This window comes from Monomorium pharaonis, chromosome 1 (genome assembly GCF_013373865.1).
Source record: "Monomorium pharaonis isolate MP-MQ-018 chromosome 1, ASM1337386v2, whole genome shotgun sequence".
NCBI lineage: Eukaryota > Metazoa > Arthropoda > Insecta > Hymenoptera > Formicidae > Monomorium > Monomorium pharaonis.
The window spans coordinates 37,149,970-37,164,117 of record NC_050467.1 but is presented as its reverse complement, the minus strand read 5'-3'; the positions used below and the strand labels follow the sequence as shown (position 1 = coordinate 37,164,117).

At 44.6% G+C, this 14,148-nt stretch overlaps 1 protein-coding gene across 3 annotated transcripts in view; it reads right to left on the bottom strand.

Annotated features, from left to right (window-relative positions):
• LOC105833132 (semaphorin-2A) overlaps window positions 1-13,977 on the bottom strand; it is a 325,878-nt gene extending 311,901 nt beyond the window's left edge. The window contains exon 1 of one of the 3 annotated variants that reach the window (XM_036283108.1): window positions 12,642-13,977. In XM_036283108.1, coding sequence (XP_036139001.1) covers window positions 12,642-12,723 — 82 coding nt within the window. In that variant the 5' untranslated portion in view covers window positions 12,724-13,977. Of the gene's footprint in view, window positions 1-12,639 lie in introns of all 3 variants that reach the window. The other 2 variants (XM_036283119.1, XM_012674605.3) reach the window with 2 other exon arrangements.
• Window positions 13,978-14,148: the final 171 nt, after the last annotated feature.

Here is a 14,148-nt window from a genome sequence, read left to right as displayed (position 1 = left end):
CGTTCCGGTTAGGATTGAGACGTTTGTCTTGCATCTGACGTTGTGCGTCTTACTCGCGGTGAGACGGGATGGAGGGGAGGAGAAGCTGGCGAGCACTCTCGAGCGGAGGCTTGCCGGGTCGGCGCTGCATGTGACGTCTAACGTAACGCCAATAACTCACCTACTACACGGAAGCCCTTACCGAGGAGGTAGGAGGGGTAACTTGCTCCTTCGCACCGAGTAAGATTCACTCCCCCTCTCCCGCCGTTACATCCGCATCCCTCTCTACGCATCCCGTCTCTTTATACTCCACCCTCCGCCACCGCCGCCGCCGCCGCCGCCGCCGCCGCTTCATCTCCTCTCCGCCGTCACCTCGGGACTCCCTTAGTATAACCCTAGGCACCGCCAAGTTTGCGAAGGGATGAACGAGAAATTACAGGGAGGTTTGGCTAAATTCCTTCTCCGCCCGCCACGCCCGGCGCCATCCTCCCGGCGGGATCGGTAATTACTCGCCGAACACGAGGCCCGATCTGATCATTAATTTACCTCCAATTTCGAGCTGTTATGCTTCCCCGTAGAAGCTACGGCCAGACCGGCGGCATTATTTCGGTGAAAATACAGTCGGACAGTGAATCCTCGCTCACTCGACGAGGAAATAAAGAAAATCCTATGTAGGTCAAATCCGTGCGTTCGTCGTACATGTCCGGTGGACGACGCACCTTCCTTTTTTAGCCCCAGCGCGCACAGTGCACCGTGACCGCGCCGTTTCTTTATTCACACGGTGAATCGCGTATGCAGCGACGCGACCCGGCTTCAACCCCCGGTATTCACCATTGTCGACGAGATATACCGTCGGCGGAGCCTTGCGAATGAAAAATTCGAGCCGAGCGAGTAGTTATATCGGTGCCCATTCGCTACGCTCTTCCTGGCTAGCTCGCCGGGGTATTGCGTTTGTACGTATAGCGATTCTTTATCATCGCGGCGAACGCGCCACTGAAATGTAAATAGGACGACCATACGTGGTTACGTGTACGCGTTATGTTTGCCGTATTACGGTATGCGTATTAACAGTTGCAATACATTTATACGTGAGGCGCGCATGGTAATTCTCATTTAAAATTATCAATTTCATTAAAATAACGTGAATGATATAAAAATGTCATGTTCTTTTTTCATGCGAATATGTCTGAAGTTCGTCTCCTCGCGGCTGTAAAATCGTAATATCGGAATACGCGGCGCGCTCTTTATAATGCGAGACGATTTAAGCAGAGCGGAATAAATGACGTGTTTAACCGCGGAATAATACGATTTGTCGCGAGATTGAAAATCTAAATTACGGTCGGCGGGATTTTCCCTTTGATACCGCACTCCGCTACTACGCGCGTGGACGTGTATTGCCGGGCAAGAAAAATCGCCTCTATGCGGCGGACAACGTCTGCAAAATTACCCACGGAATATCCGATAACAAGTGTTGCATGGCAGTACCTCCATTCTTTACACTGCTATACAAATTGACTCTTTACGGGACAACAATAACTTATTGAGCCACCGTTTGATCGCTTGTTATTTCCCGAGCATTTATTTGACTACAGTTGCGCGACATGAACGAGCGGCAGAATGACGAGGAAAAGAGAATAAAAGGGGCGGCTTTCCGCGTGAAATGGCACTTTAAGAATTTCCATCGGTGGAAGCTCCGCAGATGAGACCGGCGAGTCGTCGCGTTTTAAAGGACAATTTTACGGCCGCGTACGTGCGTATACGCGCGTGATCGCGCAGTTTAGAAAATTTAACGTTGGCCGTGCGATTTTGTGCGGCCTCGGTTGAAAACGGCATTAATGTTGATGGGAATTATACATTTATACACGCGGATTACCTTGTTTCCGCGAGTCCTCGCGAGTGCACGCTCACGCGATTAATAATCGCACGCACGGAAAGCGGCACCGGCCGAAATACGGCTGGCGCGCTTTATTTCAGCCGTCGCTTATCGAGCTAATCTCATCGCCGCGCTGAAATCGCCCCCGGCGGAGAACGGAGGAGAAACGCGGTAAAACAGACGGTGCGTTATACGCGTACGTGCGGCAATGCGGCGACGCGAATAGACGCCGGACGTGGAGATAGTCACGGCCGTTTTCCGTAGCGTCTGTCGAATGTAATTCAGCGCGAGCGCGCGGGAGAGACGGGAGCCGTGAGCCGTAAATTCGAGGATTCTATGCAAGATTGATGCCACGGCGCGTACTTCGGAGCGTAGTACGACGAGCAACGTGAGTGGCGAGAACCGGGAGTAGGTAGGTCGATAAAGCGGAGGGGCGTGTGCGGAGAGAATTTAAAATTTTTCTCCTCATCGTCGGAGTGTCGGACCGGCTCGCTCTGCGCATCGATAAAGAATTTCGAGAACGCGGAGGCTTGCGTCGAACCCTGAATACGCGTGCACGCGATACAAAAATTATGTTATGAACGTAAATAAAAATCTGAAAAGACAGAGATGACAGGAGGTAACGAATTTCCGCTCTTGCAGAGGTCCCTTCCGTTTTATGTCGAGCGGAGAATTTCACATTTCGTGCGTCTCGCGAACAGAGAACGAGCGAGAAGCCCTCCGTCATAAAGGATTTGCTCGAATATCTTGACGAGGTAGTCGCGAAGACTCAAGGGCCCAGAGACCAATTACCTCGAGCCAGGGATTTCTCCCTTTCTTTCTGCCTGCTCAATTGATTCCCCGTATCAGAACGCTAATTGTTGCTCCCTTTCTCCTCGTTTTGCTCGCGGGGCGGTTATCGATTTGGCGAACCAGCTAACTGCGGGCTGTTAACGGCAAAAGAATCGTGTCAATTCTAGATATCTGGTACAACGTCTGAATCGAGTTGCGCATTAATTTCGATTTTGCGAAGCAATCAGGGCATTCATTCTTTTATAACAATTCCCTTTTTGTATTATTCGTCTAATTCGTTTCAATGCTGCACAAATATTTTTTTGATTTTTGTCTGTCTAAAAAAATTAGAGAAAAATTGTTTGATGAGCAATACATCTTTTTATATACGTGTGTGTGTGTATTTTTTATTTTTTTTTCATTTCTGATTGCTCTTTTTGATATATAATAATTTATTTTAACAGTATAGTCAATTTGAATCAAATCACAAGACTACAAAGCATTAAAAAAGGGAAATGAAAATAAATTTTTGATTGGTTTTTTTTTTCGTTTTATATCACGACATAAAAGATATTCCCGATATAATATTCTTCCCAAAAGTAAATTTGTTACGAACAAGGATCTATCGAATTTTTTCTAATGTCATTCGATCATAGTCCCAATTTTTTCCGATAAAGAATTGAAATTTGCCCCATAAAGTCGGATTTATGGGGCACCTTCAAAGTCAGTGGCGCCCTTTGATCAGACCTATGGACCATTGACCGCTGTCCCCTGCAGCACTATCTGTCACGTCCGAAAAGCAGGCGGTCGTCCGCGTAACAGCAGTTAGAGGATTACAGATAAGAAGAATCTCGGTATAAGAAAAGAATAGGAGAATTTTGTCGAGGGAGACTGAAATGTTTTAGGGAGAGACGTTCTCTATCGACTCCATGCCGCTTGTCGTAAATCATCGTTTTAATCTGTATGTTATGTCATTTGCACGATGCCTACTCAACGAAACGACAGACGCGAAAAAAAATTATGCAAAGAGATACAGATTGAAATGACGAGCGGTAAAGATCGAAGATGGATGAAATCGAAGGGATCATGGAAAGAGGAATAGGAAGGCATTATAGAAAAGATGAAGGGACGGCACGGGGGACAAGATCAACGGCGATATACCCGCAGGATGACCATGGGGAATCCCTCGGAAGTTCACCATGGTGAGATACGATAACATCTTAACTACGGTGACTGTACTATACCCGAACTCCTCGAATCCCACCTGTAGGTTGAACGCCTGTCAAGAAGGGTTTAACGTGTCGTTCTTGACGTAAGGCAGCGAATTATTTCGTTAAGATTTCTGGTGGCAGTTTCGCAAAAGAATAAAAATACAAAAAATAATCGCGTTTGAAATAAATCGCTATTCAATAAAATTGATAAGAGGGTAGATACGAAATGAAGGAGGCAAGTGTAGTAGAAAACATTTTATATACTGTACACACACACACACACACACACACACACACAATATTTCTACTATTGTGTCTCCGATTGTCTTTATTTCGCACAAAATGACGCCATTGGAAGAAACTCAATGCATTCGTCCCTGTTAGTAGTTACTTTTTTGTCAACTGTAATATCGAAGGAAAAGAACAATAGAATAGAATTTATCACGTAACATGCATCGTTTTCGGCAATGGGATTACAAAGAACACTTTAAGATTGGGCGCGATAGTTGGAAATATAGTCTACTTTCTTGGCAAACAATTCTAAGACGATGAACTTTCTTCAGTAGAACAAGTCTCTCTTCTTTCTCTTTCTCTCTCTCTCTTTCTTTATCTTGAAAATATCTAAATATCCTATCCTTTTATTTCTCAAAAAAAAAAAAAAAAAAAAAAAAAAATGTTTACGAAATAGTAAACACATTTATGAAAAGTAATTTTATTTAAAACATAAATTATACATTGTACAAAAAAGAATAAAACAACAGAACTTTGAAAGAATGACATCCATCTTCGCGTATTAAAACAATTTGATGAGAAAGCTAACATTCATACGATATAAATAATAATTGTAATATATTAAAGTAAAGAATTTTACATTATAAGATTATGACGCTTACAATGAGAAATACATTTACATAAACACGGAATATAATCGAAAAGAAATGAGAGTGATGTCGAAGAGAAGCGATAGACAAAGCGAATATCATTCTTCATTTAACGAGGAAAAGTTCTCACTTATCCCTTTTCTCCGAGGAGTCGTGCCGAAGAGTTCAGAACTTCTTAAGACTTTGTCCGAAATCCCGCGGAATGAAGAAAAATTCCGGACCAGATTCATCGAACGGAAGTATACGCTCGCCGATGAGACGCTCGCCTCCATTAAATGTCAGGAAAGAAAATGGAATTAGCGAACGTCTCTCATGAACAAAGTGCAAAGAGAAGTATTCCGTCGCCGCGGTTGTTTCTTTCTCGGGGAAAAAGTTTCAAACCCCGCTTCGTTGCTTAGAAGTTATCGCGCAGAGCTGTGACAACTTCTTGAGACTTCTGCTAAGAATTTCGCAAAATAAAGGAGAGCCGCTCTTGGTCGGAACGGTTGCTTAAGGAAAAAAAAAAGAGAAAAAGGTACAAACGACTTGACGTTATGCAGCGGGAGGAGTCGTGTGCTTCGTAACTAGAAGCGAAAAGTAAAAAGCGAGAAATCGAAATGAAGATCTGAACGCGTATTAAGATAACGATCCCAATTATGAATGGAGTTTCAGTTATGAGTCAAATTTGCAAAAATATTTTTTACAGACATACATGTATTATATTAACAAGATTATACATTTTTTAAGTTCTTTGATTTTTTGTAATTATTACAATATTATATAATATCGCTTTCTCAATCATTACTGATAGAAAAATTATCATTATTAAATTAGTCTTTCTCTAATAAGTTTTATCTCTTTAATAATTTCATGAAATTATGATACGCTTAATAGATTGTATTTAATACTAAACGTGTAATGACATACATTAAAAATATACATTAATGCACATTAACATACATTTAATTGCTTTATGCTAACTTATAATTGAGATTCATTCATCAACATTTTTAAATTTTTTTCTAAAGTGCACAGTTGGTTTATTGAATATATAATAATTTTTCTTTTGATGTTATAATAATTATTGCTCATATTGATATTAACAACTTTTTAAAATGTTTGATCATTAAATTTACACGAATTAATGAATATTATTTTAACCTCGAATAATTTTGAATTGATACTGCGACTTTATATCAATTACATAAAACAGTTCTGCAATTTATTAGTGCTAGGACAATGTTTTATTGTAAATAAGTAATCAATCTTGTATATGAAGAATATATCTTTCAGAGCCACCCATGCAAATATAATATCGGGTTACTGATTGATTTGACGTCTGCATTTTGCATTTTCTTAATATGAGACTTTTAGTAATAAGTGGAGATAAATTGTCAAACTGAGAAATACGAATGTCGTCTTATAGTTCATTGCCGTAAACGCCCTTTTTTTCTTGCAAGGGGTCGAAGAAAAGGGAGGAAGTAAGCAAGAAAAATAGACCCGCACGTATCTCAAGTCGTTAGCGTCGTACCGCAATAGGTATTACTTTTGAAACATTTGTCGAAAGAAGTATTATTTATTATCGTCATGGTATGATATGTTGACACCGTAAGAGGAAAAATTTAACGCAAAAGAAAACATTAATATATGCAAATTATATTCACCAAGACGGAATTTTTCTGATATCTTGGCATTAATCGTTTAAAATACAAAATATCTACGCTGCCAAATTGTCGCTAAAAAAGGATCTTCAGGATGTCACGTAGCTTGCCACAGCGGAAGCTCAAATGGAATTATACGGCGAGCGCGAGCGAATAATAATGGCGTTTGAAAATAAAAAGAAATCACGGAACTTGGATCAATAAAGTCGAAACTGCGGCGAAAAAAAGACGACGTAAAAAAAGAATTAAAGCGACGAGAAGTATTACATAAGTAAGAATGAACGATCGAACACTTCGTGGCGAGAAGCAAATCGTCACTCATAATTACCGAAACGAAATCGTCGGGTCGGGAACCAACGGCAGCGCCAGACAATTCTTTGCCGTGCATGACGTTCCTTGGTTTCGTGTGAAGAGACGGCGAAATAGAAAGTAGGGACAAGGAATAGGGAACAAGCGGCTGAATAATTCACACAAAGACAAACATCGGGGAAAAATCGAAAGAGGAGTGAACGGCAGACTCCCGTAGAAAATCAAATAAAGCCGGGAGAGGGGAAGCCATGAAAATCGGATATTCGCACGTTCTCCATCTCCGTGGAGTCGCGAGTGATTGTAGGACTTTTGGAACTTGCCCGGCGGACACATCGCAGGTAAAGGGGAAGGGCACGTAGGATAATACCGTCGAACAGAGAGGATACGCTGTGTCACGTAGAACGCCGCCGCGGAAGCACACCACCGGCTCTTCCGCCGGAAGCGGGATGAGGAGGAAGAGGAGGAGGAGGAGGAGGAAAAAATGGGTGTGCTGGGGGTGGAGAAAAAGGAAGGACGAAACGCATTCCGCACGCAACGTCCCTCACCACCGCCGTCGCCGTAGTCGTACCTTCTGAAAGTTTCATGAGGTTCACGCCGATCGGGGGTGCTTTTTATTCGCACGGGACGCTTTGCATTTTTACGATGAGACTAAGGTTATGCGCCGGGGCCGTTCGGCGAGACCTTTGAGATCCTCATGCGTAGAACAAGGATTCGGATAGAGGTGATTCACTCCATGAACTCGAGCTCGATATCCCTTCGGATAGAGCACCCGGTGGACATATTCGATAAGTAGTGTAATCGGCGAACGTCGGCGGCATAAACGATTGTTCGTCTGCGGAGTGGTCACTGATCGCACGTGTCGCGGTGTAACGAGGTCATTTACATGCAACCCACTCGGCGCTCTTGATGCATCAACTTTTACATACGCGTTCAATTAGGTATCTACTCAGACTTTATCAATATCGAGCTTGTTTCAAATTCGAGCTGAATTTCCGAGCGACGTCTACCGCATTTACGCATTTACGTCTCGTTGCAGAATCGTACGCTCACCCTGTCGCGCCGTATAACTTCACTCCATATTTCCGCGGCAAACTTTCCGATTCTGTTCTTTCCCGCAACATCGAAATAAGTCTATTTGGTACCTCCCACCCTCCCTACGGGCTGGCCGTGCCTTTGAGCGCCGCCGAAACTCATTCTTATTCAGGAAATCCGTATTCTACAAGACTCGCTGTTTTCTTCGCCAAACTCGTTCGTTCCTCCTATCCGTTCCGCCGTCCATTTCCTGCCTTCCCCGTGGTGCAGGAAGGTTGAAACTTACGATAAGTCGATCGGTCAGGTGCGACCCGAAAAGAAAAGCTTTCAATGGGTACATCTCGCTTCCTAGAACCAGCAGATTCAATGACGATACCGAATCGGCGAAGTTTCCGCGTTACCTAACCATATCCTTTCCACTGTCCGACTCTGTCGAACTCGTTTTACCCAGCGAAATCGTTACCGAAACGCACGAGGGTGCAGAAAATAGTCAATCTCAAGCTGAGCGTCCATAACGGTATCTCGTGATTGAGCACGTCCTCGCGTCATAAAAGCCAAGTTTCTGTGAGACAGGGATTTCCACTATGTGTATTAAATTATAGTAATTAGAACTTTTAAAGTAACTTTTAATGTGGCCGGCGGCGTAAGCGATGCGCGACGTTATTATTAAAAGCGTCGGGACGCGAGCGTTGAAAGAACGGCAGTACTGTGGCAACTGCATTTATTTTACATTTATAGGGAACCCGAGCGTTTTCTAATGAGGATGCAGTATAATAACGCGTACGTGAAATATTGTGCCGCATCGCCTAGGAGGACGCAGCTGAAACGCGCGCGGGGGAGACGCGTCGGGCGACTTTAAAAAATCGCCGACCGTGCATTTTAATGTAGACTCGCAAACAGGAAGTGATGTAGCCTCTTACGTTATGATGTTTATCCCGCTACACGCTAAGCAACTCTCCCGGTATATATCACATTACATTAAAATGTGTTTTCAACTACGGCTAACGCGCTCGCTACATTCAAGATATACAAATATTGTTCTTAACAAACGACGGCGAAAACGATCGCAATGTCGGGATATTGTAATATCCGGAATCCTTCCTCTCCCTTCCCCATCGATATCCGGGATATTCGAACAAAATCGCTTCAATTCGTGCCGTGCTGTACGTAATTAATTTAACTACGTTATACTTCTTCCTATCGGGAACATATCTGTCGAAGCAATTAGCGGAGACGTGGAGATTTTTATTTACCACATACACAAAATCACGACAATTATATATGTTTGTATGTTCTTTACGTACGTTTGTTGGACTATATAAAAATCTATTGGTCACGGCCGAGTTTCCTCGCGATCGTATTTCCTTCCTCCGCCCAGACGCAGATCTTTTCGTCGGTTGCTGTATAAAAATCCATCCGGTACTCCGAAGCGCGGGTGCGGCGTATCCGGAGAATCGAGCCTGGGCAACGACGCGGCGCGGCGCGGCGCGACGGCGTTAAACCCAGAAATCACAGACACAGCTGTTTCCGGTAGTGACCGTAAAAAAAACAAACTGCGCGCGAGCGAAGGAGCTGCTCAATAAAACATAAGAGGGCGATCAAATAAAACCGCCGGGGAGTGCGAAGGGAGGGGGAGGAGGAGGAGGACCGACGAGCGAGAAATCGCTCCGCGACAAAGACGGACGGTGCCGGGAAGCGCGGGCACCGCGCGACAGAGTTGGAGGAAGACGGAAGAACGGGCAGAGAAGAGACGAGAACAATGCATATCGATTCGCAGGGAGACGCGGAGGCACACGGCATCTGCCCGCGTAGGTAGATCCCGACGTTCCCTTCGCCGCGAGCGAACCGGCGGGCGAACGAGCGACTCTTCCCCTCTCGCGCATACCGTTAGCGCGAAGAATCGTAAAATTCTGAAAAATTTATCGCCCGCTGGCTCACCGCGCGGCACGATATCGTCAATGGCACGATGCCTTCCACCCTGCGGAATTCCAGACGGTTTCAGGGGCGAGAAACGCGGCAAGAGTGAGAATCGACGGTGCGAAACCGCGTCGGTGCTACATATTTAAGCGCTCGATCATCTCGCCGGTCCGGTGAATTCTGACAGACTGATCCGGAGAGAGAGAGAGAGAGAGAGAGAGAGAGAAACAGGGAGGAAGAGAGGGAAACAGAGTGAGGAGCTCTCATGGTGAATTTTTGAATGGCTGGAAAAAGGCTCCGCCCGCGTAGTCCGTAAAAATGATAAATGAACAGCGGTACGTGCGAAGCGATCGATTGATGTATAAGCGGCGTAATTCGAATACATTGTTAATTTAAAGCGATTGCGTGTAACGCGGATATGTAGCACGCAATGGCTCGAGTATCCAGTTGATGTTTTACGAACGAGTAATTACAGGTTTCGGTGAAGTTGGAATTTTTTAGCGGGGCGAAATGGAATATTGCACGTTGCGGCGGAATATAGAATATTGTCTGGCGCACAGGATGGAATCATTTCCGAATAATTAAAACATTGGGAATGACGTGGGCTAGCGCGGCTATATCGATTGCAATCGATATTGTTAAATCATCCGCGGTTGTACAAATGGTGCTTCGCAACACCGACATATTTATCCGTTTTCCCTATCGTTTACGCGAGTCCCTATTTCTATTGGCCGCGATGCGGACAAATGGACTACGCTGTGAGCCGATGACTTGTGCAAACAGACGCCGACCAACTTTAATTCGTTCCGCAAATCGAGAAAGCGATTGCGGATTTGCGAGCCTTCCGTCCAGATATGCACGCTTGCCCGACAGCTTAATCGTGTCTCCTATACCTTCCAGGCTGGTCATCTCGTTCCGGCGCATAAAATATGAGAAAATAGACTGGCTAAATCTCTCTCGCGCTTTACGGGCGGATATTCGAGTTTGACGATTCGTGCTCAAGCGAGATCGGCTTTTATGGAGAAACCGGGATGTAATCCAGTAATAGGTAAATTTATTTAAATTACTTGATACAGTGGACTAAGTACTTTCCTTTAATTAACATCGGCAAACATAGGTATAGTCGCCCACGTATAACGACATTGACGTACAAACGTTGTTTCCATCCTTTTGTTACTCCATTCATTAAGATATTTTGATCTCTCGTGTGAATCTTTCCCTCGGCCGGATTAAGCTTCTGTCGCATTCGGAACGCCGCCCACGCACGAGGGATGATACCACGGCAACGTGGAAAACAATAAAGACGCCACGCATCCCCCGCATGGGGTTTATGCAATGAGATCACCGCTCGTAATTCCGATGACGCGATAATGTTGACCACCCTGGCGACCGAAACGATTTATAAGTCCGTATCTCCGACGGGTCGTTTTAAATTATGTAGCTCTTTTATTACGATGAAAGACGATCGTCCGGCTGGAAACACCATCGCAACCACCCATGGTGTTCGTTCCGCTTACGCACACAATATCAAAAGGATGAGGGCCAACGTGAGCGACGTGCACGCATAGCAATTAATAATGTGGTCATCATTAACGTAAATGCGAATCACTAGATAAACCTAAATTATCACAGGTGGACACAGCTGAATGACCATCGTTGCGACAGCGAAAGACAGCGAAGCCCGACGAAGCGTATAGGAATAAATTATAAATTATAAAGAACGACAAAGCTGTATTTTTCCTTTACGATGTTATATTTTACTTCTTACTGTATCTCGAAACGTTGCGGTTGCGAGAGAGATCGATTATAATGTCACGAATCTCGGATGTAGCCACACCGCCATTAATGTGATCTTACGCTCCATATATTTCCCCTGTCTCGTCGTTATCGCATATAAATTTTGTTATCCATTAAGGTGTGTGCGCGTGCGAGCGCGCCGCGCATAGGTAAGATGTTAACGACGATGTGCTAACGAGGGTGGCGAAGACCTTCGCGATATCGAGCCCTCAAGGAAAGACCTTGTTCGTCTAATGGATCAATTAGTCCCGTCTAACGGACGTCCAATCAATGTCAATGAATACCCATTATCACTAAAACCAATTGCTAACGATATTCGCTTGGTGACGCAGCGTCGCGCGTCGCCCGGGTGGATTATCGTTGCTCGCCAGCCGAGTCCCGCATAGAAACACCGCATCGCATCGAGATAATCATAACGAGCCGTGAAAATGAATTTTCCACCGGCGGCGGAAACGGTAGCGACACCGGCAAAAACACTTTTCTCGCTTCGGAGCGACGGACGGTGCCGCTTATCGGTTTGCCCATTATCCGAATTTCAATTAGCCGCCCATGCCGTCAGCGATAGACGAGTACAGAATGTGTACGGGGAGGGCGAGGATAAAGGGTGCGGCACGTCATCGTTGAAACGCGGCGAGCGGACGATATGCTTTTCGCACCAAGGGCCGTAAAAAAAAAAAAAAAAGTAATAATAATAAAGGAGAAAAAAAATACCGCTGGCAGAGAATTTCCCGCTGCAAAAACGCTGCCGTTATTTTGACGGATTATTACAAGAGAACGGATTACGTCGACATGTCGGTACGCGAGCGCGAGGTCTCTCCGTACAATAAACGCGGCTTGTACGCCCGGTGGCGCGCGCGGAACGTCCGTTATCAACGGGCAGATTATCCCGGGGAAGAGTTCACGGTGAGATTTTAACGCGAGTTCTTTTCTTTCTCAGCTGTATGTACGTGTAACAGAAGCGGGTAAGCCGGTATAAGCGCCTGTGTGTTACACTCGCCGACTCTGTCAGCCTGACATTTACGTGTATTACGTTGTCGAGCAAAGACGATTAGAGATCCGGTCGACGCAGCTATATAACTTAATACAACAACTGCGTGCAGTAGCTAATGCTTATTCCCGTGTGGAATACGCATAAATATTGTCGTGGTGCTTTGACAATGGAAAAACTAGATTCTTCGAGGGCGTGTTTAACATGCAGTAACGAAACACATGCTACCCAGGATAAGCTTACCGTAGCGCCGAGTCGTCGCCGATCCTCGTAATCCTTGTTTCGAGGCTGACACTTTAACTTGCTCATTCACGATGAGTTTCATAGATACACAGTGTTTCGATATGCACGCGTTAAAGTTTTCGATAAGTCCCGATCCTCGGCTCCGAGATTTCTTACTATTTTACGTCCGCTTCGTACAATTTGCACAAACTAGCGTTCAATAACGTTTATCTCGTAATATATCCATCCGAGGCTTAAATTACTGATATGACAGTCAGTGTCTTAATAAATATCTTTATTAGAATGTAGAAACATATTATCAACAGAAACCAACTGCACTTCCTGCGCCATCCAATGCCAGCACGTCCTCGAAATAAAGGCTCGCTTCTAATTGTTGCTTTGATAATTTATGGTTCGCGCAAAAGTACAAATCGCGGCAAGAATGAGAAGAAACTTCTGGAACGCTATTATGAAACGCAATCCCGCGTTCTTAATTTAACGAATTAAATATCGGTATCAATTTTGAACAATTTCCGACTGTTCGAGATCATTTCGGTAACTCCAAAACTTTGTACATCACCATTTTATCGCGTCGCAGCCACATTTTGATACTTGCTTGAGGATTTCGCACGATTGATGCAAGCGACTTTCTTGAAAACGACAGAAACGACAGATGTATTCACCTCCACTGATAGGAAAATTCGACGCTCAAGCGACGAGCGATGCAAAACATCCGCACGCTTCCCGGCGACTGGAAGGGTGGACGAGAGTCGGCGGCTCTCGGGGGTGGATTGTGCGCATGCGACATAAACAAACCGTAAAGAAAAAGCCAATATACCGGGTGGGAGACTCCGGCGGTCTCTGGTGTATTCAAGTAGATGACATTATAATATACAATGGTTTGGAACGGTAGTTCTGTGTTATAAGCGCACCGGACTTTGACATTCCGGATATCCGGAATATCGCGCGCGAAACCGATAAAGGAAACCAGAATCGAAACCCCGGTTTCCGGAAAATGCAAATCATTCGACAAACTGAAAAAAAAAATTTCACGTCGCATGCAAAATGCATTGGATACTCGCTGATGTCGCGTGACAACAATACAACAAGTATTCGCGTTATTGAGAGTGTACAAAAACTGTTTTACAAATACGTGCATGTTTCACCGAAGGAAGAGAGACGTAATCTTTTATTTTATTTAACTTGTCAAGAGAATTCTCTATTTCGAAATTTGGAAATTTGCTCTTTTTCATCATGAGTTATCATTAAGCATTGTGATAATTTAGCGGTGGAGCGATACGTGCATTATGTTGCGCGTTCGTCTGACATACTATCTGCTCTATCACTGACAAGCCCGTACTACTCGTGTTCTGATACAACGCTTTCTATGCTACTCCGTAGGCTTGCAGTCCATCTAACAGTCTGATGCGCTATAGATCCTCGTCTTCTCCGTGAATTGCGGTCTTAGAGCAGATATCTCAAACGATGACATTTGCAGTACGGCATAAACGTACACCTCGCATTAACC